The sequence below is a fragment of the Lepidochelys olivacea genome (genome assembly GCF_965140295.1).
Source record: "Lepidochelys olivacea isolate rLepOli2 genome assembly, chromosome: 8".
NCBI classification, from domain to species: Eukaryota; Metazoa; Chordata; order Testudines; family Cheloniidae; genus Lepidochelys; species Lepidochelys olivacea.
Window position 1 is genome coordinate 71109562 of NC_140418.1, and position 27977 is coordinate 71137538.

Genomic DNA, 27977 nt, shown 5'->3' on the forward strand with positions numbered 1-27977 from the left:
ATTAGAAATAGTGCCCCCACCAATAAATTATTCTAAAATATCCTCAAATGTTTTCATTTGGAGGGAAATATAGCTCTCCTGCTTTTATAACTTTTTAAGATTTCCCTGCAATTTGCTTTAACACATCTTATTATTAATGAAAATTAAAATGAAAAATACAAATTAATGAAAAATGAATTTGATCTTTTAGGACCCAATCCCAAAATGAACATGCAGGCAGAGGCTTGTGCACACATAAAGCCCCTCAGAAATTAATACAGCTGTCCATGGAAATAGGTCTGCTTGCCTAGAGCTCATTACATGATTAGGACTTTAGCTTTCAGATCCTCAGATTGATTTCAATGGAAGTTAGGCACTAATTAATACCTGTGAGGATCTAGGCCTTAGTTCTCAATTCTGCAAACATGCATTTGTTTAACTTTACTACTCGGAATGGTCCCATTGAAATGAATGGGCTACATTCAGTAGTGAAGTTAAGTGTGTGCATAATTATATGCATTAATTGTTGCAGCCTGGCAAAATTCTTCTTGCCTATTTGTCTAAGAAGAGTGTTCCCCCCCAGTGAGTAAAATATTATGTATTTTTCATTACTTACACATCAGGGTAAAGGGAAGTAAAGTAGACTTTAAATGTGGTGTGGTAAATGTGTAAGACAATGTATTAAGACAGGTATTTCTAAAAGTTAAAGTGTTACTATTTTTTTCCTTTGTTCCTAACCTCACACTTACTTTAACAAGCTGTTCCTAGGGCGTTTTCCCTTCTGATTAAAATACTGGTTGACTCCACCCCTCTGCTGAAGTATGATACAACTTGTCAGAAAGCAGGAAGTGTGGCTAGAGCACTCTGCACGATTTGATAAGGTAAGCATGATGTTAAGATTCTCTTGGTAGCCAAAATGCTTTGAAAACCGTGTACTAAAATACTAGTTTTAAGAGTGTTTGTGGTACTAGGTGAAGTGACTGCTTTATCCTGAGCAAGGTGTATGTAGCAAGTAAAGAACAGGTGTTCTACAGTCTGGTTCAAGAGTGTCTGTTGTGATAATGTAGGTCAGGCATAAGGTTAATGATTGCTTTCCTGTGATTAGAAAGTAATAATTGTAAATGGAATTTTAAAAAAAGTATGTTGATGGGGGAGAAACTCAGTTTTCTGTATTCCCTGTACTATACAGAAATGTAGGTATGAACAGCAAAATTCAATTATTATAATTTGGTATATGCAGAGAATATAACTTTTATTTTAAGCTTTATATATAATTTTTTCTGGAAGTCCAGAAGCTTTTGAATGAACACAAATTAACTATTTTAATGCCATACACTTCCAGGATTGTTTTTATATTATACTAAAGCCTAAATTTCTTAGGACAACCTGTGCAAAGAGAAAGCTATGTTTCTAACAGTTATAAAGCAAATGAAAATGCTTTGCATTTAGTGTTTTATAATAATAATGCTTATACAATGCCTTTCACGGAAGACTTTGAAGAGATCTAATTATTTAGTAAGCATGTTCATTGCTGCAAGTTTGAGATATTAACAGAGATACTGTTAAACTAAATTTCTTTATCTAGAAACAATTTTGACTTTTAAAAAAATACATTTGCCTCTTCATGTTTTACAATTGTATCTTTGTATTTTTTTAAAAGAAAACTCTCTTCTCTATTCCTGCGAGGGGGAAAAAAACTATCCAACGGTCCTGATCTTATCATTCAACCTGCATAAGTGAACCCTATTAATTGGATGAAGGATTGGAGCCAAAGGTGGGAAAGCTGACTCCACTCTTGCACATATTCTAAACATGTGAGTAACTTTAAGCATGTGCATGAATGTTAGCTGGAAGCCCCAATCTTGCACAGTGTTATTAAGTGACCAAAGTAAACTGGATAAGTAAAAGAGAAAACTTTCTTCTCTACTCTTCCACTTTTATACTTGTTCAGTGGAATATGCTGAAAGAAGTGTGGTTTATATTTGTTTTTTAAGTTGCTATTATCCCTTTCTTTTTTTTAAAAAAAAAAAAAGAATTGCACCTGGCACAAAGCAAGTGTGTATTATAACCAGAAATTATTGTATAAAATGACAGAGCAAAAATGCATTTTCAGGAAAAGTTGTCAGAGAAGCTTCCTGATTTGTATCAGAAAAACATGTGTGCTTAAAAAAAAAAAAAAAGGCCCTGATCCTGTACTAGCACAGCAGTTTGCCAATGTGCAACAAGTTGCAAGATTAGCTCCTTGTTCACCTGTGTACAATTTCTTGTTCTACATACATGTATGTGTGAAATGTTTGTGGGTTGAACTTGGGAGTCTACTTTAAAAATGACAGTGTCAGGCTTCTTTATTTTAAAGCAAATGCACTTTGCTCTTTTGTGTGGCTTTTATATCTCTAAGGGTATGTCTACGCTTACCGTGGATTGATGCTGTGGTGATCGATCCACCTGGAGTTGATTTAGCGGATCTAGTGAAGACCCGCTAAATTGACCGCAGATCGCTCTCCTGTTGACTCCACTGGAATGAGAAGCATAAGGTAAGTCGACAGGAGAGTTTCTCCTATCGACCCAGCGCGGTGAAGACACCGCGATAAGTTGACGTAAGCTATGTCGACTCCAGCTACATTATTCATGTAGCTGGAGTTGCATAACTTAAGTTGACTTAATCTCATAGTGTAGACCTGCCCTAAGAAGACACATTTAATCTTCCATGTTTGCAGCTTTAATGTTAACTGAAATAGAAAACATTGTAACATGTCCCACGCTACAAACAGCAAATGAGACCCAATTTTTCCTTTGCTCAGACTTGAATTGGTCTGTGATTATTCCTGCTCTTGCACTGAACTGTATATTTTTGTCTTTTGCGAGTTAACAAAGAATGTGTACAGAATACAGAGAGCTCCCAATTTAAAAAGGGATACTATGCTGCTCAGGATGACAGGACTAAAATACAACCTTCTTCCTCTATTCTAAAAGAAATTTTTGAAATGCAACTTTTTCTTTCACCCGGATGGTGAAATATCTATTAGACTTCCTAATAGCTCAGTCTTAAAGTCCCAACTTCTAAATGACTTACTAGTACAGGGTGCTGAGTTTATTGCTAAACTGAATATGCAAACAGAGCTGTCCTGCTCTCTGTGACTACTCTGTTCTTTAGAGCTGGCAGGGGATCAGAAGTGACCACAACCCTCTTTTTTGTATTGCTCAGGGAAGTGGAGCTCAGACAGCAGGGCTCTCTGTCCCCTGTTGCCCTGTGAGAATAGTGAAAACATGGCATAGTGTGATATGCACAGGTATCACTCGCACAGAAGTGCATGCAGAATCTGAACAGTGGCTCACCTAGTTTCTAATTCCGATGCTCCGTCTCCCTCTTCTGAAGAAATCCCTCAGGGATGGAGTGTGGGAACCTAGACTGTTCCATTTGGGGAAAGGGTGAGCTCTGCTATCAACCCAGTGGAACCAGCTGTTGTTTTCCCACCCCCAAAAACCTCATGGAGCTCGGGGGACCTGCTGGATGCCAGGGCCTTCGGTATAGAGGCCCAGTGGTTATGCACTGGCACTGTTTCCTCTCTGAATCCCTGGCAGTATGGCTTGAGTGAGGCCAAGCTCCTAGAGCTTCCTTGGCAGTTGCCTCAGGGTCCCCCTTTAGGAACATTGCCCACGTGTAGAGGGTTTAGCATGGGAGATAGCACAGGCTGAGGCTTCGCTGCTTTTTCTGCAAATTCTCCATGGGTCCAGCTGATGTTTTCCCTTTAACTGGAGATTGTTGATCTTTGAGAGAACCCCCCCATGATGTCCTGGGAGGTGGGATGGTGCTGGTGCTACAGAGGCACCTGACTACCTAGTGTGGACCTCTCATCTGGGGGTGGGCAGGTTTGTGTGCACACACATGTCAGGTGGGAAAAGGAATGATTAGGCCGTGGGATTCTAATCTTCATACAGCTTTTAGTCATCTAGAAAAATGTGTGTGAGGATTGTGCAACTTTTTAGCCCATTAATGTTGAATATTGTCCCTCTAAAAATGCAATATGATAGTTGGGTGTGGCAGGATGGAGAGGGAAAGTTGGCACAGCTGGGCACATTCAGGAGGAATCCATTTTCAATTTTAAAAACAGACATTTATGGGGTTTGTTTTTACAACTTTTGATCTGCACAAAATCCAAAGCTAATAATTCTATACTATACATTGTCTTAACAATAGCTGAAGTCAAATCCAGCATCTTTCAGTCCTCACTGTCCCACATCTACTAAGGGCCTGATCCAAAGGTCATTGTAGTCCATGAAAGTACAACCTCTTATTTTCCAATCTGTCCCTCCAAAGAACTTAGCCAGTGCTAGATACTTGAATACTTCAAACGGGGATAAACCTTTGAGTTGGCAGGTCCTGTTATGAACAATCTGGCTTCTCATCATAACAGCTTTTGTGGAGAGACCCTCCTGTCTCTCTTCTGAGGTCAAAACAACCTCTGTAAACTCCATCAGTTAGTGGTCTTGCTCTGGTCTATTGCATATCTAAATAAGCACAGCTGTTTTCCCTTAGTTCTGATAAGCTGAGGAGGGAGGGACTTCAGGAGTGTCTCTTGCAGGTACTCAGAAGACCTGACTGGAAAACCAAAATATCTGTTCCTCGCTTCTGAAATCACTAGCTTCCTGGGAACAATATTTGGGTTTTTAGGCAATCCCTGCTGGCCTGCCAACATGTTAACCCTATTTGCATGGGTTGTCCCCAGTGCAGGAGTCAGGGCAGGGTGCCTCCAGGGCAGAAGTCTCCTGCTTGAGCCCTGAGTAGCTTGCCTATCCTGTGAGAGACTTCTTAAAATGGAAGGCATTGGGTAACAATGGCTCGGGGAATAGATTGAAGATTCCAATTCAACTCCAGCTCAGGCCAGTACTGATTACAAGTTACCTATCAGCTGTTGGCTGTTTAGGTGACCTCTGTAAAACTTGTTTTACAGTCATGGCCCTGTTGCAACTAAATACTAGCACCAGAGCTGGCATTAACTGTTAATCAGGTTAGTCTGATCATGGAGAAGCTAAGGATGAAATGGACGTGGAAACTAAACTATATATTCATTTCCAGAGAGTCAGTCTCTCCTGAATTAGGATTGGTAGCAGAGACCGGAAGCAGACACTGTCAAATATCATGATCTACTGAACACTGCATAATTAGAGGGCTGAAGGACTCTGTGGAAAGTTCCAGATTCAGTACTTTTTATAGCTCAGTGTTTGAAGCATTGCTGTATGACACTTCTGCAAGTGGGGGTTTATTCAGATCAGTATATTTTGAAGCTAGGGGATTGCCAATTCTCTGTAATGAGAGAGCAGAAAAGGAGTAGTGTATTGCATAGAAATGAGTTACAAAGTACATAATGAACACACAAAAGCCCCCCTCTAACTGGCAAGTTCTAAAGCATTTCCCAAGTCACCGCTGTAAAACAAAGGTATAAATCCTGTAACAGTTTGATAATCTACTGTGCTAGAATACATAGTTATAATATGATTAACTGTAACTAACAATCTGCTGACATTAAGGTCTGCCAGCTCTCACACCATATAGGACAACCATGTCATAAGGTCATTTTAAAAAAAATACTTCTGGACTATAAAAAAGCTAGGATAAAACAGCTTGACTTTCTTTTCGTGATTTACTGCAGTTTGGTTAACTTGTGAACAAAACCTTAAACTCCATGAAGATTTTCCATTTCAAATTGTATACAGATGGCTCTAAAGTAATATTCTCTAGCGTTTATATTAAGTTATCCCATACTACAAGAACTGCTGTCTTCTAATGGGTGTGTTCCTGTTATAAGGTCCCTATGGATCTTCACGTATGGCACCAGTGTAGCTAACTGAGTTCTGCTTCACATTGGGTATAAAACCAGTCATCTGTGGGTAGCCTTCAGTTTTATTTGTAGTGCGGCTTAACTTTTTCCAGTTATGATTTAGTGGAATTTTTCTAGAGTCTTGGATTTAATGTGACCTTCTGATTGAGCTTTCCTTAGATCAGCTGACAAAAATCAATTCACTGCTTTTGAGCTGGAAATACGGTAATTTAATAAGCCATACCTTTGGAGGAGAAAAAAATCTAACAATCTTATTTTTCATTATTGTAAGACATTTATAGCTGCGATCATTTCCAAATTATTCAATACAGGTTGGGGGAAGGAGGCATGTTTAAAAGTTTTTTGAAAGTCCTCTTCCCTTTCATGGTGAATTACAAATGTAAACAACAAAATGTGGTATTCAAACAGAATAACTCCAATGTGATCTATGTGCATTTTTACCCCAGAAGAGCCTGATCAAAAAATGGGGTGCACGTGAAGTCTGATGTTTCTAGTGTGTTTTCAGAGCACCATGATTAGGAACTTTTTTTTTTCTAATTTTCCTCCTTAACTTGTTGTTTCAATGCTGCCCTGGAAAAATATATCTCTTAAGCTCTACACTATATTGTTTATACACTTATTGCAACTTTAATAGCTTTTGGACAGACTATAACATTTGAATTTGTTTACCTATTAGGCAAGTGTAGCAATAATCTTAATGTGTTGGTTAAGAGTTTTATTTTTCTTATCTTCTGTGATGGTTGCTCATTTTTAGCAAATAACATGAATGACTTCATGTTTTGGAAATTGCCTGTGATGATAAAGCAAATCTATGCTACTGACTGGAGAACTGTAATGATCAGAAAAAGTAGCCCTGTAATTTTATGGAGGGAAGGGTAGCTATTCTAGATTCCATTAAGGTGTTATATGAGAAAGGGTTCGGAGAGTTTGGCTGACCCTGGACTGACTCTTCTGAACCTTCCAAGGAGAACAGCTGTATTGAGTGAATACAAATGTTCTGTAATTTTACTAATGATTGACATAGATTTACCAGGTTTATCTTCTTACCACTCTTGATTTCAACACATTATTTGAATTATTGAGATCTTATGGTACTTTCATCATTGTTTATGGTGACTTTTCTGAAGCAATTATTACTGGTTCAGTAAGTTAATTAGCTAATTCCCTTTAAAACTCTGAATATCACACCATCCTGACGTACTGATAATATATATATTCAATTTTCCAAGCAATTCAATTTTTCCTTCGTGGCTTTTAGTTAATGTGTGGTTGATGGTGTCATATTCACAAGGCTGTGAAGTGTTCTGTCTCAGTTATTACTGTTATGGACTTCAGGGCAAACAAGACACAAGTCTTAAAATGTACCTATACTGAGGCTTTATTGTAAGTCAGCTCCTTGACATTTTCTCCTGGTCTAGTTTTTCTCTTCCCTTAAGGAAGGGTAAGATATGCAATAGATTGGAGGTGAGAATGATCTTTGGTGCTTCGCTTTAATTCCCAAACTTCAAGGTGTTTAGGTCTGGGGCTTTACCACTATGTGGAATGGTATCTGGCATGACATTCTGCTTTGGATTGGGTTTCAAACACTGAACTCCTTTCAGAGAATTTGGGCAACTTTGAATCTGAGGTATGGTATTTGGTTGGATTCACCTCTTACAAAAATTGGCTTCTGTTCAGTGCCAAATTCCTCTTCTCTCTGACATTCCACAGAAAGTGAATCTCCAAAAGACTTAAAATACTGCTGTATATACATGTAGTAGAAGGAACTGCATTTCAAGAATAACTTCCTGTTACTGGGAGAAGAACCCTGAGAAAAATGTTATGCTGTAAAAGAATCTTCACTCAAAGAAAGTAAGGGACTTTCTTAAGAAACTCAGCTGCGCTTTTTTTTTTAAGGAGCAATAAATTTTAGTAGGAAAGTTGGGATACGGAGCAGAAACTCACTTATCCCTGTATAAATGTCTCCCTACCCCATCTCCCATTTTAAATGACTGTTCAGCATGACCATTATTTCACATCTCCCTCTTCTCTCCCCTGTGCAAAGCCATTTTTATCTTTAGGGAAAAAAGTAGCATTGTTACCAATTCAGTTTGCAGAAGAATAACCTTGGCTTCTCTTTTTTAAAAAAAAAAAAAATCTGTACCACATCATCTACTATTTAAACTGGAACCCTAAACATTGTTTTGTTATCGCCTTATCACATACACGTCTTATCTCTTGGTAACTGTCAACATGTTGAAGCTGGCTGGGGACATGGAGTATTTTCCACTGAATGCATCCGATGAAGTGAGCTGTAGCTCATGAAAGCTTATGCTCACATAAATTGGTTAGTCTCTAAGGTGCCACAAGTCCTCCTTTTCTTTTTGCGAATACAGACTAACACAGCTGCTACTCTGAAACATGTTGAAGCTTCTTATACCTTCTGTTACTAAGAGTTCATGACAGGGAGGGAAAAGTTGCAGTGACTTGAGCCAGCATACTGTGATCTCAACAAGGACTATGCAAGCTTTCTTTATATCAAAAATCTAATGCAACTCAGTTCTTGCAAACTATATCCTCTATGTGCTCCTCTGCCCCTCCTGCACAGAACTCTGGTGGTGACTGAGAATTGTGACGGATTTTTGAGATGTGCTTGAATGGGGACTAGGAGGAGCTCACCAAATTCATTCTAATTTGTCATCTGCAAGAAGCTTGGAAACCAGCTCTCTAGAAGTAATCGATGACACAGTGAGTTTGTATACTAGCCTGTCTTGTGTCTCAGCGTTCTTAAGAAAAACAATAGTTTTGTTTTTAGGGGTGGGGGTGTTGGTTCTAGTAGTCCCTGAAGTATAATCATTCTGAAGACATGGATTTTTCTCAAATTTAGAGCTGTTTGCTGACTTTATGTAGAAGCACAAATCCTGCATTGTTCTGTACGATTGCATCCAGCACTCTGGGAAAAGAGCTAATATTACATGCTTCTAGAGCAGTGGTTCTCAAACTGTGGGTCAGGACCCCAAAGTGGGTCGTGACCCTGTTTTAATGGGGTCGCCAGGGCTGGTGTTAAACTTGCTAGGGCTGAGCGGTGAAGCCCAAGCCCCACCACCTAGGAGCTGATACCCTTGGGCTTTGACCCGGGTGGCAGGACTCAGGCTTTGGTTTCAGCCCTGGGCTTCATCTTTGCCCTAACCCTGGCTCAGGCTTCAGTCCCCACTCCTGGGCTCATGTAATAACTTTTGTTGTCAGAAGGAGGTCACAGTGCAATGAAGTTTGAGAATCCCTGTTCTAGAGTGAATAAATGGTTACTCTGGCCTTGTAGCCTTTCTGGTTTCTCTTTTATCACAGGGCAGGGCTCAGCTCATCTGAGAAATGGTGCTGTGCCTGTGTTATCTTTACATCCATATGTGCTTAGGAAGCTTCCGAACTCATTTTTTCTGATCTATTTGTTAAAATAGAGTACTTTCCCAGAAAGAAGATCTTTGGACCTCAGATTAGTATATTTCTGACTTGGGTATGTCTTCCTACACAGTTGAATAGGGGAACTCTACTCTCTCTGGTAATCTGCTTTCAACCTTGAGATGCCTCAGTGAGGGTGAAGAGTCTTTCTTACCATTTTGTTTGACCATAGTAGAAACAAGTTATTTTCATCATATGGTAAAGGTGCACCAGGTACATGTCAAAACCCCAGGTACCATTTAATGAGTATACCCTGAAATAATGCTGCCACCCGAGCATCTGTCTTGGAACAATATTGTGCATAATATCAAATGGCTATCTTATACCTGTAAGTACAGAACGTATTGTGTATACAAATACTGTTCATATAACAGTACCATAATGCAAGAAAACACGAGGATGAGGCAAAATCAGTATAAAATGTATTCTTATTTTGAACAATTTCCTCATAGATATAATTGAAAACTTTATTTACAATGTTCTGCTTAACATGCAGAATAGCAACCCCATCCCCATAAAAGATCTGACTGTACATAAAAGTAACATTAAAAACCCAGACCTACCTTTCTGCCATACTCCCCATTGTGGCAGAACAAATTAAATTTTCTTTCTTTTAAACCTCTGGTGTCAGATCTACATTGCCCTCCATCATGATCTTCAGTCCTAATAGATCATGGTTCTTTGCATCAATATTTGTTTCTCATGATGAAAGGAGAAAAAAAGTCCAGGACTACTCTGTTCAAATCCAAAAAGGTGATTCCATGGGGGAGTGCTTTGGGAAAACCTGTTTGTAGCTAATGGAAATACAGCTTTTTTCCCACAAGCTAATAAACAATATTTTTCTAGTGCATAAGATCAGAGTTTAGTTCTAGCCAGTAACTTTGTACTTTGAAACAGTAGCTTTATTACTGTGACAACATTCTAAAAATCGTTTGTTTCATCTGACTTTAAAGAAATGTTTTTCACTACTTGGCCATTGTAATCACTGGGGAAGATCTTGTCACTGGGGAATCTTTAGTCATGTAAAAAGGAATAAATATATGACTAGTTCCATCTGTACTGCTTGATTTGGACTACTTTGTCATTCTGATTAATAAACGTCTGGACTTGTGATAGGCTTTTGTTGTTCCTTAATGCTATGATCCTTTGCATTTGGAGGGATAGCTCAGTGGTTTGAGCATTGGCCTGCTAAACGAAGGGTTGTGAATTCAATCCTTGAGGGGGGGGGGGGCATTTAGGGATCTGGGGCAAAAATTGGGGGTTGGTCCTGCTTTGAGCAGGGGGTTGGACTAGATGACCTCCTAAGGTCCCTTCCAACCCTGATATTCTATGATTTTGAAGCTGCATATGTCCCGAGTAACTGGTGGGCTTCATCTGACTGGACTGGTCAGATGAAGAAGGGTGTAATGCCATGTAGGGAGGGTTTTGAGTCAGGTCCCTGCTTGGGGCTGACTTATCTTTTCTAGGACTGACTGAAGAATGCAACTGAAGATTGTAGCATGGGCTGAGCACGAGACTGGGAAGCAGGAACTCCTGAGTTCTACTCCCAGGACAAAGATTCTTTGCAGCCTTGATCATGTCAGATAATCTCTCTCCCTCTGTTTTTCCATCTGTAAAACAGGGGTGATATTTACATATGTGAGAATGTTAGTGTTTTGTGAAGCATTTTGAAAATGTAAAAGGAAAGTGAGGAGTGTCTCTCATACTGTGTAATAAGGGCCAAGTATCCTCACTTCAAGTATCTGAGCATAGAAGAAGCAAAGGGTGAGCCCACACACGTTTGGGGGCTATTGCTCATGGTCCTATCTTCTCTTCACTGTTGAGAGGACCCATAAATATCAGCAGAAAGGCAGAAAAAACTCTTCTGAAAGGGCTATTTTAAAAGGAGAAAATAAACTTACACCTTGCTTTAAATGGTAGCCTGTCCACAACACAAATCTGGCCAGAGAGGACAAACAGTACCACATGGCTGGGTGATCCTCCACAACCACAGGAGTTCTTGAACAAATAATCATTCATGCTAAAATTTGTTAAATGCTTGGTGTTTATAAACAATCTCATGAATGCCTGGCAATTGTCTGGATACTCCAGTTTGCTATGATTCTTGAACCTGGTGCCTTCGCTTGTGAAGATGTTTGCAAACATCTATTTTTTTTTTTTTTTTTAAATTTAGTCATTAGTCTTCCTACTCTATAAACAGCATAGCATTTACAGTGTTGGTTAATAATGTGTGACTTTAACTTATTCAGATGGAGCCTCCTGGACTGGCTTTCACTCTTTGGATATTTGCCTTTCTTTCTGTTCCTGCGGCTGGTTATCCAAATGGAAAAGTAAAAGAGGCCTGCAGTAGTATGATGCCTTGCCATGGACATTCTCCACAGCCATTGCCTAAGCACACTATATCAGTGAATGAGACTGAATTTAGACCAGGGGACCATATAAAAGGTATTGTGTCCAGCATTGCAGCTGTGGTAAAGTACGCTGGTCAAAGAGAGTGCTTTGTCTTGCCTCACACTCCTCTTCTGTAGATTCCTTGGGGTTACCTGGTTTAAGGAACCATAGACAGCCCCATCCTGAGAAAGTTGAAATGTCCTGATGATGCTTATGAATGTTCATCCAAGTCAGTGCAGTTAACCTCTAAAATAGCGTTAAACAGTGGTCATTGCTAAGGCACAGGGTTCGGGGGGCAGGGGAAGCATATTTGTTCACTTCCACCTTTACAGATTACATTGGAAACATCTTACCTTTTTTCCCCTCCTTATTTTAGTTAATTTATCTGGTCCCGTTTTTGAAGGATTTTTCATACAAGCCCGGAATGCGGAGAACTTGGCTGGCCCTGCAGTTGGCTCTTTTATGCTAGCTGAAGAGAGGATTTCTCAGCTCCTGACATGTGGACTTACAAAGGTATGGTATGTGTTTCAAATGGGGACTAAGATGCATTGGTGTAGCTACACCAATAGCTAAAATCCCCAGTGTAGACATGCCCTAAGCTTCTTAGCCCTTCTCGTTCTGTTTAGGCAGCAGCTCAACACAGTTGGGCAGTGACTTGCAGATGGAGGTGTGGCTCTCTGCAGTTAGCTCTGGCCAGAGCCTCTAGCTTCCACTAATGTGCAATGGTTAGCGCCAACTGGCTCTGCACACAGCAAGTAGACTATACCTCTTAGTGTGTCAGTATTAAGTAGAACACACAGCATTGCAGACATTGGTCATTTCCACAGCCCAGTTGTAACTGATTCCCTTTCATAGGACCCCAATGGAAGGTGGGGTGGGTCTGGGCTTGTTCAGGACCGAGTTGAACTGCATCTCTGGTGCACCATTGTGTTGCCTTGTAAAATAACTATAGGAGTGCTGCTATATGTACATAGTTTGTCATATATACTCCATGTGCAGGTTCTCTCTGATTCTGGATATATCTGTTTCAGAATTCTGCTGTCAGTCACACTAGTAAATCAAAAAAGAAACATGTAGAGGCTTATTGGGTTGCTCCCACAGATGCACCAGAACATGTACAATTTCTGTAAGTAAACACAACATTGGAGCTACTTTATTAGAAATGCAAACTTGGTGAATATATAGCGTTATCTCTGTCATAAATATTGACTAGCACCCAGGAAATGTCTCCGGAGGAAACCTCCCTCTTCTGCCCACACCAATTCCTGCTCAAGAACTGGCTCTGCCGCTTATGGAAAATCATCAAAATTCTCTCCTCTTTTGGAAGTGGGGGAAGTTACAAGGCATGTTACCAGCTGACACTGGCCTACTACTTAGGATTTTTCCTGTCTCTTGGCAAGGGGTGATTTACAAATGTAGTGATGGAAATATTTTTGTGATGTGTGAATTTTAGTTTAATTCCTAAGCAAAACTGCACACGTGTGCTACCGTTATATGGCTTTACAGTTTGGACCCAGGATGTATGGTATGAACAATGACACTCATGTTTTTGAAATAGAAATTAAATGCCACCCTTCTGTGATGCTGCAAGTTATGCAGCAGGCAGTTGGGAAGTGACTGTCTTGAATCCGTTTCTGAAGCTTGATCTGCTATGTGGTAGGTCCTTTTAGCTGGAGGGTTTCACTCTTTTCCACCCCCCCCACCAAAAAAAACCAACAACCACCAACCCACCCCATCAGGTACCTGTGTAGATGCCAAGTTTGGAGAGATTAATTGTATGACATAATATGACACGTGTGTTTGGTTTTGGCCCAGCTAAATAAAGGAGTTTCTCCCTCCTTTTTCGTAAAGCATTATTTAGTCATTCATTTAGTACTTACACACCCCTCACAGCACTGAATATTTGTATGGTTTTCTCCCCTCCCCTCAGAGCCACAGTTGTAGAGAAATATGAAATCTTTTGGGTGAAGATTCCTGGTCCCATCATTTCCCAACCTAATGCACCACCGTTGACGACACCTACAAGTATTACACCAGAGACTCTACCAACTTCACAGCCAGTTTACCATCTAACAAAATCAGTGGGTATCACTTCTCTATTATGAGCTAAATTCTGCAACCTTTATTCTGTTCTTATGCCTGGTTTCAACAGGAGTTTTTTCCTAAGTAGGGCTGCGGTTACGGTTTTCTTTGCCACTGTGTTGGCAGAAGGTGGAAGATAGGAAATAACCCATCAGATTATTGTTTGCAGTGTTGTTGTAGCCAGGTTAGTCCCAGGATATTAGAGAGACAAGGTTGGTGAGGTAATATCTTTTATTGGACCAACTTCTGTTGGCAAGAAAGACAAGTTGAGACAAAAAGAGAGAAGTTGGTCCAATAAAAGATATTACCTCACCCATCATGTGTGTCTCAGATTATTAACTATTGAAGTGTTGAGAGAAAAGGGGTGGGGGAAGGAAACTCAGTTCAAGCACTGTTTTAGTAAGAAGGTGAAAAGACAAATACCTAAGCTCCTCTGGAGAGTGATGTCATGCTTTATGTATAAAGAGCCATGCTGACCTGTGGTTCTGTATAAATAAAACTCAGGTTTAAAAAAATGAGGGTGTGGGTTGGCAGGAACACAGTAGATTATTTCTATACATTAGTGGGTAGGCTTAATTTATAACTGCTTGTTCACATGGATTTATCTTTGTATGGACTTCCATTACTGGTTCTTGAAGTGCTAATTAAAGTTGCAACATTAGTTGGGCAATAGTATTCTCATTTAACATGACCAGGTTTAGCAATATGCCATCTTTTTCCACTTACTGCTATATTGAACATGCTTGTTCTGAATTTGTTGTATTTAAAGTACTCTCAAAGTTCAGTGCTATGTATCGGGCTTCTGTGCAGCTTATCTTTTCTTGGTGGGTTTTTAACTAACTATTCAGGAAAAAATAGACACTTTTTCTCCCCTAGTATGTGCTATTTTGAGTTGGTAAGAGTCCACAGTAGCATCTTTCTAATAACTTAAGCACTATGGGGTTGTTAATGACTTAGAATAGTCTAGGAAAAGTGAGACACCAGGAAGTCTGAAAAAGTATATAGAAACATTTTACTTTAATAAAATAAGTTATAATTAACTTAACAGAAGAAATGTCCTTGGATAGGAGAGGATTGTATTACATTTCCAAATTATAGCCTTGTTACTATTATGATGTCAAACTCTTTCATTTGAACTGATTGGTGAATTCAAAGCTCACAATTTAATAACTACCATGACAGTGAATTCTAATCCTGGTTAGTAATTATTGGCTGGGTGGGGTGGGGGAGAAGAAGAGGGGTTTCTTTATGCATTTTCTGTGTAAATCTTCACTTCTACATTAGTTGGGACTACAGTAATTGTAGTTGTACGTGGGGTGGAGAATGACCAGCTTCTTTTGTTAACTTAATTTTCTACTTGTCTGTCCAGTTTAATGCCTCCGGCTGTGGAAGTACAAAGTTCTGCATAAGGAATCCTCCAAAATGTGATCCTGGGGCTGCCTATTGTTTCTTTCTGTCCTTCAAACAAAATAACCACTCAGTGCTTATTGAAATGAGTGGTCCTAGTGAAGGATATATAGCCTTTGCATTATCTCATGACCAGTGGATGGTGAGTATCCTTTTTACAGTATTTCCTATACCATCCAAGTAGCACAACAAAATACATAAATAATTTATTCTTAGTCAAGAAATTGAGGATGAAGACTGGTGTAGCCCCACCATTCTCAGCTGCACGTCCGTCAGATTTTCTAAATTAAATAGACCTGAGCCTGAGTAGTAGTCAGATGAGAACCCTTCAAGAGAAACCTGAAATGCTGCTGGAAAAGGTGATAGTGGCACTTCCCCAACTAATAATTACTCCAGTGTGGTGCTCGAGAGCATTGCTGGATGGAGGTAGCCTCTTACAAGTGTGGATAGAAAAATGTAGTCCCTGACTTAACACTTGCATTAAAGATCCTCTGGCACTCTCTGAAAGAATAAGGAGAACTTGCCTTTGATCAAATTCCAGACAGTTACATTGTAGCATAACTAAATTCCTGGGTAGTTGCAGTTAAATGCGATATTCTCCACTGCCTGTTCTAAAAGGAATCTGCTGTATGTTCACTGTGGTTTCTGTCCAAAATAAGTATGCAGTTCAGGGGTGGACGCATTCATTCCTGAAAGCCCTTTGGAGATTCTTATGGTTGAAGAGAGTTACAATGTGAAAGAGTATTCTGCACTAATCAGTATATCTAACTTACTTACTGAACAGAGTAACATTCTTAAAGCATTTCTACATGTCTGTTGTCACAGGAAAAAGTAGTTCTTCACTCTACAAATATAGGAAGAAATAATGGTCTCTTCTTTGTTGACCTCAACAGCTAATTCCAGTTTTAATCACAGAATTTGATAATGTAAATTGATTTACTTAGCTTAAATAATCACAGGTATTTAAGGTTTCAGAGTAGCAGCCATGTTAGTCTGTATTCACAAAAAGAAAAGGAGTACTTGTGGCACCTTGGAGACTAACCAATTTATTTGAGCATAAGCTTTTGTGAGCTACAGCTCACTTCATCAGATTCATTCTGTGGAAAATACAGTGGGGAGATTTATATACACAGAGAACATGAAACAATGGGTGTTACCATACACAGTGTAAGGAGAGTGATCACTTAAGATGAGCTATTACCAGCAGGAGAGCGGGGGGAGGTATTTAAGAGGCTCTGGCAATGCGGATGGGGATATTTTGTAGAAAAAGCCTGGAGTAATTTTATTTATAAATAAGTTATTCATTTGAGTTAAAATTCCACCCCTTTTTGGCACTGATGTTCAAAAAGTCTAGATAAAAACACTTTTTTAGCATCCCAAAAACACTGTGTCGATGGGCTGTTGGACACCATGATCAAACCATTTTACAGACTATCCTGGTGCTGCCTGCATAAATACTTAAAAAAGTACATGTACCACTGACCCCCGGTGGTAAGCCTTTATAATTTCAGGCACTATAGCTTGCTGTGTTGGAGTAAACTTTTTAAATTTTAACATTATCTTCTTCAACTTGACAATGCAAAGATTGATATTGGCATATGGTGTGCAATTAAATAACTTTTAATACCTTGTAGATTTCTAGCTAATGTCATCCAAAATAGTAGTTCCATTTGATTTTGTAAGTTCAAACTTTCAACTTTTACAATACTTCAGGCCAGACTCTCCGTTTAGTTGCTCCATTGTAAACTTGCTGTAATGGCAATGGAGTTACTCCGAGTATAGCACAGGTGGAAAGGAGAGCTTGGAATAAACCATATATCTGCATATGGCTTTGTCTATAACTTCTATCTAAATTGGGGGAAAATGCTTTTATTTTCAGGGTGACGATGATGCTTATCTGTGTATTAATGAAGATCACCGTATTAATGTAAACACGGCCTATCTTAGTGGGCGAACTCCTCCTGTGTTGGACTCAGAGGTATGGTATGTGACCGTTAAGTCACTTTGCACACAGCTGGGTCCTAAATTTTGTCTTTTTTTAACCCAGTAGCTCTGAATGGAGCTAATAAGGCAGTAGCTCTATAACCAGCCATCTTATGATCAAGACCCCAAGATTTTTCCCTCTCTGGCCTTACTGACCCACCTCACATAGAAGGTGCTTATTTCTGATGCATAAGATATGTCAAGACCCAGATCTGTTGCTGGCTTCTTTATGACTTCTATTTGAACAACTTGTGGGGTAGTTTCCTTGTGGTCTGAGGAACTTGTCCTTTTTTGCCCCGTCTATGCTAGGGAAACTTTCTAAAAATCGCCTACTGTTGCTAATGCTGATGGAGCTCCACAGGGCAAGTGATCTTTGAGAGCCCTGCAGTAACTCTACAAGAGGTTAACTGAGAGTAAAAATGATAGCGGGGAGTGACTTCCCCAAGGTCATGCTGAGGTGGCAGACAAATGGGTAATACGATGCAAATTTCCTGATTCTGTTATTCAGGGAAGCACTCTGTCTTTGCCTTATGCTCTCTGTGTGTGACCTTGAGCAAGTAATTTAACCTCACAGTGCTCCTGTGCAGCTATTGTCTTTTAAAAATAGTTTTCTGTAAATGCACCATGTAAGACTCAATTTTGTTAGTCACCATTTTGAAGACAGAGCCCTAAAATGTAACGTGTGAAAGCATGTGGCTGCAGCTGTTGCCTAGAAACCTACCACACCAGCAGAACTCTCAGATTTTTGCTGGCATCATGGACTATGCTGATGCAGCTAACTCTCTCTTTTTATGATGTAGGCTGTTAAGAGACAGTGAACATTGGCTCATTATCCAACATTGGTCAAGCAGAGCTTGGCCAAAATCACTGGCCTTGAGGAAGGAGCACAGTAAATTTGTGTGGGGTCTTTCAAACTTGAAATGAGTATTAAATGTTAATTGTATGTTTCATAGAATGGCCTTGAAGATATCTCATGGAGAGTGGCTGATGGTCTTGTTCAGTGCTCTTTCAGAAGAAACCTTCGTCTTCCTGCTTATAAAGGGAGGTTTAATCTAGATGCTAATTATTACATCTTTCTGGCAGATGGGGGGGCAAGTGAAGGTAAGTCTGATTTGAAGATATGGTTAAATATTCACATTTCTCAAACATGCTAAACAAGGACTATCCCCTGTAAGGTATATTAAAAATAAACATGAGAAGTAATCTGACTTCTGTCTCAAGTTTCACATGTAACCAGTGAAAATGACCTTAATGTGATGAGTTCTGGCTTATCTCTGGAATTGTAACAAAAATCTGGTTTGTTTTTAATATAAATGTGTTCCATAACCGTCTGGTGCTTGGAGTAGTATTCTTGAGAGAGAATCGTATACAATTTTTAATAGGGATTAAACTAAAAGGAGTATGGAAACTAAATAGCATTGTATACAAGATAATCTTCAAACCCCTATAGATCTAATAGAATGCTATCTTTTTTTTTTTAAGGTAGATTATACATATTTATAATTTTTTGAAAAACTCTTATAGGGGGGCGGGTGGAGCTGAATCCAAAAGATTCCAGTCAGAATCTGCAGAGGTGAAATTTACAAACACAATCGCCATCCCCCTACAACACATGATGCTCACTGAATTGTAAACAAAGGATGGGAGGGGAAGGGGTACAAGCACAGCGACTTTAATTAATGATCTATAAACTACTCTGTATCTTTGCATAGGAGGTCTAATTCACAAACATCATCGTCAGCCTCTGATCACCAATGGAATGTACAATGTCACAGACTCTCCGAAAGATGTAGGGGGATCCCGCTCTCCACTTCTTCTTAAACTCCATGGCAAGTTACAGTTCTAACTTCAAATACTAGATTTGCCGAGTGCTGAAGAGGCTACTATTGATTGCAGAAAGAAGGATGAAAATTTTGTAAAGTAGCTATTTCCTGTGGTGTGTCAGTCCACTGTGGTATCTGCTTCTCCTGATATAAGAGCTGGTTTGGAAAACTAGGGGGGAAAAGTAGGAACACTTTTTTTTTTTTGCTTAAGTTTAAAAAACCCTGACAAACTGTAACTTGGCTTTGCAGGATTCTACTCATCCAGAGAGAGGAACTTGTTTTACTCATTTGTTAAGCATACTACTAGCTCTCTTGTTTTTAAAGGAATTTTGTTTTCTTATTTTTATGACTTGGCAGTCTAAATTTAGAATTGTATTTCTATTTTGAAGTTCCCTTTTTCCAATACAATGTAAAATAAATGCATGTACCACGAGTAAGGCTACATTTTAGTCACAGGTATTTTTAGTAAAACTCATGGACAGGTCACAGGCAGTAAACAAAAACTTATGGCCCGTGACCTGTCCATGACTTTTACTATATACCCTTAATTAAAACTTTGGGCTGGAAGGCCGTAGGTGCTGCCGGGGGGATGTGCAGAAATGGTCCAGGACCTCTGCTGGTGCGGCTCATGGCCTGGGACCCCTGCTGTGGGGGGAGGGTTGGCAGAGCTGGCAGGCTCCCTACCTGGCTCCAACCGGCATGTCCCCACAGCTCCTAGGGGGAGGGGCAGCCAGGGGAGCTCCATGCACTTCTCCTGCTGGGAACGGCAGCTAATGGGAGCTGCAGGGACAGCATCTGTGGGTGCGAGTAGCGCATGGAGCCCTCTGGCTCCTTCACCTAGGAGCTGCAGGGACATGCCAGTGGGAGCCAGGGAGCCCCCCCCAGGTAAGCTCCACCCTGCATCCCACACACCCAAACTGCTGCTGGCCCAGGGGCTGCCCGACTCAGGCAGCCCTTGAGCCAGCACCGGCCACTGCAGAAGTCATGGAGGTCACGGAAAGTCCCAGAATCCATGAGTTCCGTGACCTCTGACAGTCACGCAGCCTTAATCATGAGACACTCATTAGGTGGTGGTTTGGAGCCTGAGCCAAAGCCCACTGAAGTTAATGGGATTCTTTCCATTCACATTTATTGGCTTTGAACCAGGTCCTTAAAGAGCTGAATGAAAATTCTACTTTCTGTCAAAGAAAGAAGACCTGTTTTGAATTAACTTTAAACTTTTGCTACTAAAATCTAACTCAAAAATTCACTGTGTAGGTGCTCACCAGAAAACCTGTGGTCAGCAGATAACGCATGGGCTGCTCATTACTGCCTCTGTTTTGACCTGTGCTGTTGCACAGTGAACCGGCTCATGAAGGCAGCAATAGACTGCCCTCTGGTTTGGAAGTGAAATCTATATCTTTGTGCATGTGCCTTCTCTGACCTGGCCCAGATCTCTCTACAGTGCTATCCATACAGATTAGTCCTATTATTGGCTGATCTCAGCTCAAAAAAATAGAGATATAACATAGCAAGAGTACACCAATGTGCCTATGCACCTCTTTGTGTGAGGCATTTTTGAACCAAGTACCAGCAGGATTTGACCCTCTACTCTTATGTTCTTCTAATGCTACATTTTGAAGCTTATCCTCTGCAATATTTGGTCAATTTTATTCATATCCAGTGTTATAACCAAATTTTCACATGTGACTATTTTTCTCCTTCAGCTTCATTAATGTTTGTTGCATGGATGACTACAGTTAGTATTGGTGTTATTGTTGCCAGATTCTTCAAACCAGTTTGGCCTCATTCGTTGTTTGGAAAGGAGATTTGGTTCCAGGTGGGCAAAAAACTATACATAAAAGTTTAGTATGTATTAGTCTTATTACAAATAGAATAAAACACGAGAGACTGTCATGCTCCTTATACTAAATTTTCTTTTATTTCTTGACCTGGGGTGCCACAGGCCATAACTTTCATTTGGATTTGTGAAGTACAATGAGCTCAGTTAGGTACTGTCTCATATTTACAATGGACTTTGCCTTTACTAGTAATCTCTGCTTGCCTGCCAATGTAATGCAAACTCTAACAGTTTCATCTAATAAAACTCCAAAATACACTGCCATCCCTTCTTTTTAAACCTATTTAAATGTTCATAGGTACATCGTATGCTGATGCTGACCACAGTGCTTCTTACGAGCATCGCTTTTGTTCTTCCTTTTATATACAGAGGAGGCTGGAGTAAAGTGAGTAAAAAAAATTTTGTGCTGCCTCTGAGATTTTAAGTCTGTGTATTGGCTCCAGGATAAATGTCATTTGAAGTATGAACAGTAGATTTGGGTTTTTTTAAATGTCAATGTCCTAGGTAGTTATTTAATTCCAAAGAAATTACGATGAAAGCTGTTACTTCATTGCTGTGCTTGAGTGATCTCCTGATGACAAACAAGTATAAGTCAGGCATTTATCTTTCTGGTTTTCCCCCTGTGTGTGAAAGCCCTTGTTTAGAATTATTCTACCTGCTTTGAGCCCACTTTTTTTCTAGTTTCACCACAGAAACTAAAGATGAAAAAGATCTATTAGGTCCTGAGTCAATCTGCTGCTTCTTCCCCTCCCCTCATCCAGCTAATACAGAACTCTTCTGTGTGGTATAATTTTCTAGTGCTTTATCTGGCCTAATTTTAAATGATGGAATGCAAAGCACTTCTCTTAAGAAAAGTGTTCTATGTGTGATGATAGTACTTGACATCAAGTTCTCCCCAACACTCAGTCTGAATCTTCCTAACGCTCAGTGTGAATCTTCCTTTTCCTAATTATGTCCTTTGCTCTTAGCTTTGTCCCCATGGTCCACTAGTTCTCTTTTTTCTCAAGCTGCCTAGTACACTATAAATAACAATTCAGTTTTAAATTTAATTTAAAAACATACACTGGGAGAAAAAGTGCTTCTACTCATAGCCAAGACTTGGAGCAAAAAGCATGTGAGGTGGGAACACTAGTAGCTGAGGAGAGGGCCTTGGAATGTACCTGAAAGAAACTGTATTAAAATAAGGCTTTGCAATTGTGTACAGTTGTTCCTGACCCGTTCTTTGGTCTGAATAATGCTTGCATTGTTTAGCATGAATGTCACAGTATTAATAAAAAGAAATCCTTTGTTCAGTGGGCAGGCTTTCACCCGTATCTTGGCTGTACCGTGATGGCTCTGGCAATCTTTCAACCTCTGATAGCTGGTTTCAGACCACCTCCTCATGCACCAAGGTACTCTGATATTTACACTCCTTAAAATGTCATAATGTACTTCTCCAAGAGGTTACACTGATAGTATACAAAACAAGTTTTAAACATGTTTCATACAGATACAAACTTCATATTTTTCAAGGTAACATGGCATATTTAAGGATCTTTTTCCATCCTTTGGAAGATTTCAGGTTGGCAACTAAATTACTTGATATAACACTGATTATTTCTTCACCTTGTAGAAGGCAAGTATTTAACTGGGTTCACTGGAGTGCTGGCACAACAGCTAGAATACTAGCTGGTGAGTAATTGTAATCCTGTCTAGGCATATCTAGTGTACCTCATTGTTTATAGCCCATTTGTAATTTGCTTAGACATCTTGAGATGTTGGTATTGCAGAAATGGAGTGGTGGTTGAACTCTAGTTACACAAACATGGATCTTAATGTAGATGACCGCTTCAATCTCGTTAATCACCAAAGTGGTCTTAGAATAAGGGTTTTGTCTGTGTGGGCTATACAAACCAGACATAATCCTGTACAGTAGCAAGGGTAAGCAACAACCAGACAAATTTGTGCAATTTGTGTATTCAAAGCTCCTCTCCTTTCCCTAAGTCTCCACCTATCCATATGGAGTACTGGGACCCCTATTGTGCCTTTCGTCTTTGGGGACTCTGGTGGCCCATCTCCTTCAGGGCCTAAGTGGGCACAAGGCACCTCTCTCCTCATCTTGTAGTTTTGGGGGAAACCATTTTGTTTTGGGTTTTTTTGGTTTGTTTTTTAAATTATGTATAATCACCAGAGTTTCCAAATCGGTTGGGGTTCTCCATTTATTTGGAGGAATTTGTGTATCACACATGGTGGCTGTGTATCACATCATTGTCCTTCTAAACCTCTTTTTAGATTAGTATGTTTACAATCTATATGGTAAATTAGCTCCGGACCATAGCTAATTTATGATCCTATGACGTTATTTCATAGGATCAATGTATAACAAGGATCATGGTTATCCTGAGCCATACAGTTAGAGATAGCTGGATGTGGTTTTTCACTCTTAAGCCTCCAGAAGTATATTTAACTCTTGATAACCTTTCACCCACTAAGCCATAAGCTTGTGTCGCTTTGTCTTGGGGACAGTACTTCTCAATGTTTTGTTTTCACATCTTTAAACTATGACTTTGTTTTAACAACAGTGGTGACTATGTTCCTGGGAATGGACCTACCAGCACTCAACCTTCCAGACCCATGGGACACGTATACAATGATTGGATTTGTAGCTTGGCACGTCGGTATTGATATTCTCCTGGAGATACATAGCTACTGTCTCATTCGCAAAGGTACAAACCAAACAATATGGCTAGTGTCACTCAGGTAGTGGCCAGGTAGTGCAAAATAGGACTTCCCAGGTGAAATGCAAAAACTTGGATAATTTATCTCACTCAGTTAGGAAGCTTAAACCAGCCACTAATGTTGTGTTTGCAAATATCAGCTCATTTAGGTGATTTTGGATATGTGAAATAGATGCATGGATGACTACTTGTATGTAAATTTGGTGACCACTCTTGAAAACAATAGGTGAATTGTTTTGACACTTTTTTTTTTTTGGTTAGAATTTCCTGGCAATAAGTGCTGGTACATTTTTCAATTGAACTGCGTGTCATGAAATCCCAAAACTTAGAGGGTCTCACAATTCTCTAAAACTTACTCCAAAAATCATCTGTTTGTGTTGCTAGCTCAACGCTGGCTATTGTGATATTATGGGGAAAGTCAAGCTTAGTGTGGGAGTGAACTCAATCCTTTGAATCTGGATAGGAAAGCAGGTACTGTCGCTTGGGATCCTCTGCGATAAACCATTACTGTAACTAGCTGTAGCTGCCTACCTAGGAACAGACTGATCAATAGCAGGGGACCTTAAGCACAAATGCTATTTGAGCAAAAATGAGTAACTCATTAGCTGCTAAATACCAGGGCCCCTGGCCCTATTGAAGTCTATGGGAGTTTTGAAGTTAATTTCAGTAAGGCACAGGATTTCATACCAAATTCTTATCTTCACTTTGGTCAGTATCTCACCAGGAGTCAAGATTATATACACAAGTAAATAAACCACTGCATAGTTGCCGAGAAGGATGGAGAGCAGTTGTTACAGTTGGGGTGAAAGTAATATTAAATACTTACCGGTACAGGACCTTGGGTAGAAGGGCCCGGGGCTCTGGCCCTTTTAAATCACTGGCCCTGAGGCAGCTTCCCCTCTTGCCCGCCTCGCCGCCCCCCAGTCGGCAGCCCTGCCGGTAGCGACATTAAAGCGCTGCCATGGTCGTGCTTTAACATCGGCTGCGTATAGGCTGGTACTGGCTTCTTATCGGTACATGGTACCCTCCTACTTTCACCCCTGGTTACAGTAGACAAGAAGGGTGATAGTTACTAATAAAATAGAATGCAGAGAAATGACCAATTTAGCTATTATGTGCAGAAGTGGGAGGAGTTAGATGCTGCCTATACATGAGGGGAGAAGAATTGCATGACTCTGGTTTCTGTCTTGAATAACCAGAGGAAAGCAGCATCAAATGGCTCAAAATGAGGGTGGGGAAGAACTGAGGATTTTTGGAGGAAAGAAGAGTTAAATTCCAGCTGACCATGAGAAATCCAGGAGCTGATGTAGAAATCCTAACCGAATTGTCCTCTTTAGCAATGGCTCTCAAACTTTCCAGATGAGTAACACCGTTCAGGAGTCTGTCTTGTGTACCCCAAGTTTCACCTCACTTAACTACTTGCTTACAAAATCAGACCTAAAAATGCAAGTGTCACAGAAAATTGTATACTTTCTCATTTTTACCATATAATTATAAAATCTACTGGAATATAAAATATTGTACTTTTCAGCATATAGTACATAGAGACTGACTTGTTTATACTGATCTATGAAATTTTAGTTTATATTGATTTCGTAGTGCTTTTTATATAGTCTCTTGTAAACCCTAGGCAAATGTCTAGATGAGTTGCTGTATTCCCTGAAGACCTCTGCCTATCCCTGGTTGAGAACCACTGCTCTTTAGCATTTAAAAGACAAAACACTGAGAGTGTCCTCTATGCTTCTGGCAAGCTCTTCCAAATTTTCATTAACCTTCTATCCTTATTTCTACTTAACTGTGAACACTGAAGTGTAGGCCATGAGAGGATGCATTGCTTGAGGCTTTTTCAGTGGTGTTTCTGAACTGGCTGTGGAGAGACCTGTTCATCAGTCTTAATACCATGCCCTCCATTGACTAAATCAACCATTAGCCAGAAAGAAGTGTGTGTATGAAACATTGCATCTCTTCTTATCAAGTACAGGGCTAACCACCTGTTTGTTTTGGTTTTGCAGTTGAAGTGATTGATGAAGATAGAATACAAATTCTGCAGTCGCTAACATCGGCAGAGGCAGAGGCAAGTTGCTACCTTGGAAAGTATTTCACGGTGTGTGCTTTTCTTTACAACACTGTAATTGTAAAATGTGTATTTTCTCTTGTAGGGTCATACATTTAAAGAGATTGTGTTAACCATCTACATCTGTGGAAATACAGCATTCCTTATTACCTTCCTGGCAGCAATCCACCAACTATGAATTTCTGGCAAGGACATTAGATGTTGAACATTTGCAGTGAAATCAAGAGTGAAGCACCACTCAAGGAATTATTACAGATTCCAGTGTTGCTGCAATACCTTCCTGAAGTTACACTTGAAGAATAATTTGTGTGTGTGTGTGAGAAGACTTCATCAGTCTGTGCTCTCATGATCATCAACAGAGAGAATGTATGTTTAGATTCTAAAGACAGTTTGGGCAGGACTGCAACATCAATCTTTGATATTTTTTTTTATGGGAGTCTTTCCCTGAGTAAGGACTGCAATAACTCTCTTAATCCAGTAATTTAACTTTTTGTTTTGAAGTGTGTAGGCTGAGCGGGTATGATGATAACTACTGGTTGATAGGGGTGGAAATCACTGTTTTGATTTTTTGTCGTCATTCTCTTAACCTACACATATGTTGTTTGGAATACTGAATAGACCAGTCCTAAATCTGCTTGTCACATAGTTCAGTTTACCATATTGCTTAATGAATAATGTACTGCCTAATGGTTCTTATTTAAAGTATGTGATGTTAGTATTGTGCACTCCAAAAATCTCAGCATGATTGTCACAAACACAAGTTGATTCATCAAGGACTACATTGGCATATTTCTCTGCAGTTAAATGCAAAAACTACTTTCTGCTCTAAGAGCAGTTCCATATAACACACACAGTGGGCTGAGCTTCAGTCCTGTAACTTTGTCATTGCTTGCATCAATCACAAGATTTAAAAAAAAAAAAATTATTTTGAATATAAAGAGAAGACACACTGCAAAACTCATTATGGGAAACTTTTAGCAAAACTGTGTCACAGTGTCTTCTGGCCACTTAAGTCAAAATATCTGCTCCATCACTTTGTGATTAAATATGGTACTGTTAGATAGAAACAAAGAGTTTCCTTGACCTCTTGGTTAACCTGATAGAAGTTGCTTTCCCACAGCTCTTTTTTTGAAATTAGCATGTCTATCCAACATCATGACCTTTTGCTTCATGTGCATGGGAATACTAGAGAGACTGGGTGTATGGGGGTGCCCCTCCCCGGGGGGGAGGGGGAAAATGTGCCTCTCCCCAATTTGAGCAGTAAGGGATTCCCATAAGCAATGTTGGCTAGATAAAAACAACTCTCTCTCTCTCCACTTGTTTTAAATTGTTTGTTTTGTGGGTTTCTCTAGGGGTGGCAGTAGCTCTGCTTCTAGAACGCTTTGACTATGTAGTTGCCAATGTTTTACTAGTGATCACTGCAATAATACCCCCTGCGAACCCTGAACGGCTTACTTTCAAAGCACAAAGATTTAGGTATGTTATAACAGAATATTTTGCCAACCAGGGAATACCTGACTAGCTGTGAGAGGTGAGATTGGGGATGAAGAAAGGTATATGAATCCAGACCTGTCCACCCTCCGCTCTCTTAACAAGCATGACGTAGCTGTGGAATTTGTCACAGACGGGAATTAAATGGTGGCTATATATTGTCTCCTGTATAACCTATCTGTACTCCCTCCATCTGGTATCCACTAATGTAGTTGGTTAAAGGAACAACTCAGTGGAGGGCTACAGGCTCAGGCTGTTGGTTCAAGCTTATTTTCTTCTTGGCTCCTCCAGAGCTATCAGCCGCACAAGCATGTGTTTCAGCCCCAACCTGCTGATTGGTAACCTCATGGGTAGCAATGGTGGTCTTCAAGTGGGTGTAGGAATGGGAAAGAAGAACCACCAGCAGCAGAAAGGAAGGAGTGGGGCAACCCAAAAAAACCCCACCAAGCGGGAAAAAAATAAGTACTTACCAAAAACCCTAGGTGTGGATACAGAAGGAAAGAAATAGCAGGAACTATACTGGGATGTGAGTATGGGACTAGACTGCAATGGAATATGGGGATTTCCAGTCTCGGGAGCCTGGGAACCACTGCTACCCTACTGTCATATGACCAGATCAGTTCTAAAGTCGCTAGGGACTCTGCATATAAATGTATTTCTTTACAGAAGAAAAACCTGTCAAACCAGATGTTTCACTGGGTTTTTATTCTTGTTTAATTATCAGTGTTGAGTTCTTTTGTATGGCTTTTACACTGATAGCTGTATGTGCTGTGTACTCTGATACCTCAAACATTGTCTATTCTGTCATGGAAATGTGAACACATTCTTGATTTTTTTTTTAAACATTTAATATAAGTACTTTAATTTCAAAGTTTGTCTCTTGTCTTTTTAGTGGGATAAAGACACTTCAAAATA

General features: G+C 39.9%; 1 protein-coding gene across 6 annotated transcripts; it reads left to right on the forward strand.

Annotated features, from left to right (window-relative positions):
• Positions 1-765: 765 nt before the first annotated feature.
• On the forward strand, positions 766-27903 carry LOC311525067 (putative ferric-chelate reductase 1). 6 transcript variants are annotated; one of them, XM_084636833.1, is made up of 18 exons: positions 766-860; positions 1640-1793; positions 2378-2513; positions 11504-11699; positions 12022-12158; positions 12677-12771; positions 13576-13726; positions 15097-15276; positions 17014-17112; positions 18071-18218; positions 18830-18946; positions 20647-20759; positions 21079-21165; positions 22074-22171; positions 22393-22451; positions 23342-23485; positions 25510-25571; positions 25657-27903. In XM_084636833.1, exons 4-18 carry the CDS (start codon positions 11504-11506, stop codon positions 25747-25749), a joined length of 1779 nt encoding a protein of 592 aa, XP_084492959.1. In that variant the 5' UTR covers positions 766-860; positions 1640-1793; positions 2378-2513; the 3' UTR covers positions 25750-27903. The 6 variants fall into 6 exon arrangements, 5 of the variants coding, with proteins under 5 accessions (XP_084492959.1, XP_084492960.1, XP_084492957.1 ...); XM_084636834.1 differs by lacking the exon at positions 2378-2513 and adding an exon at positions 8407-8546; XM_084636831.1 differs by lacking the exon at positions 2378-2513.
• Positions 27904-27977: the final 74 nt, after the last annotated feature.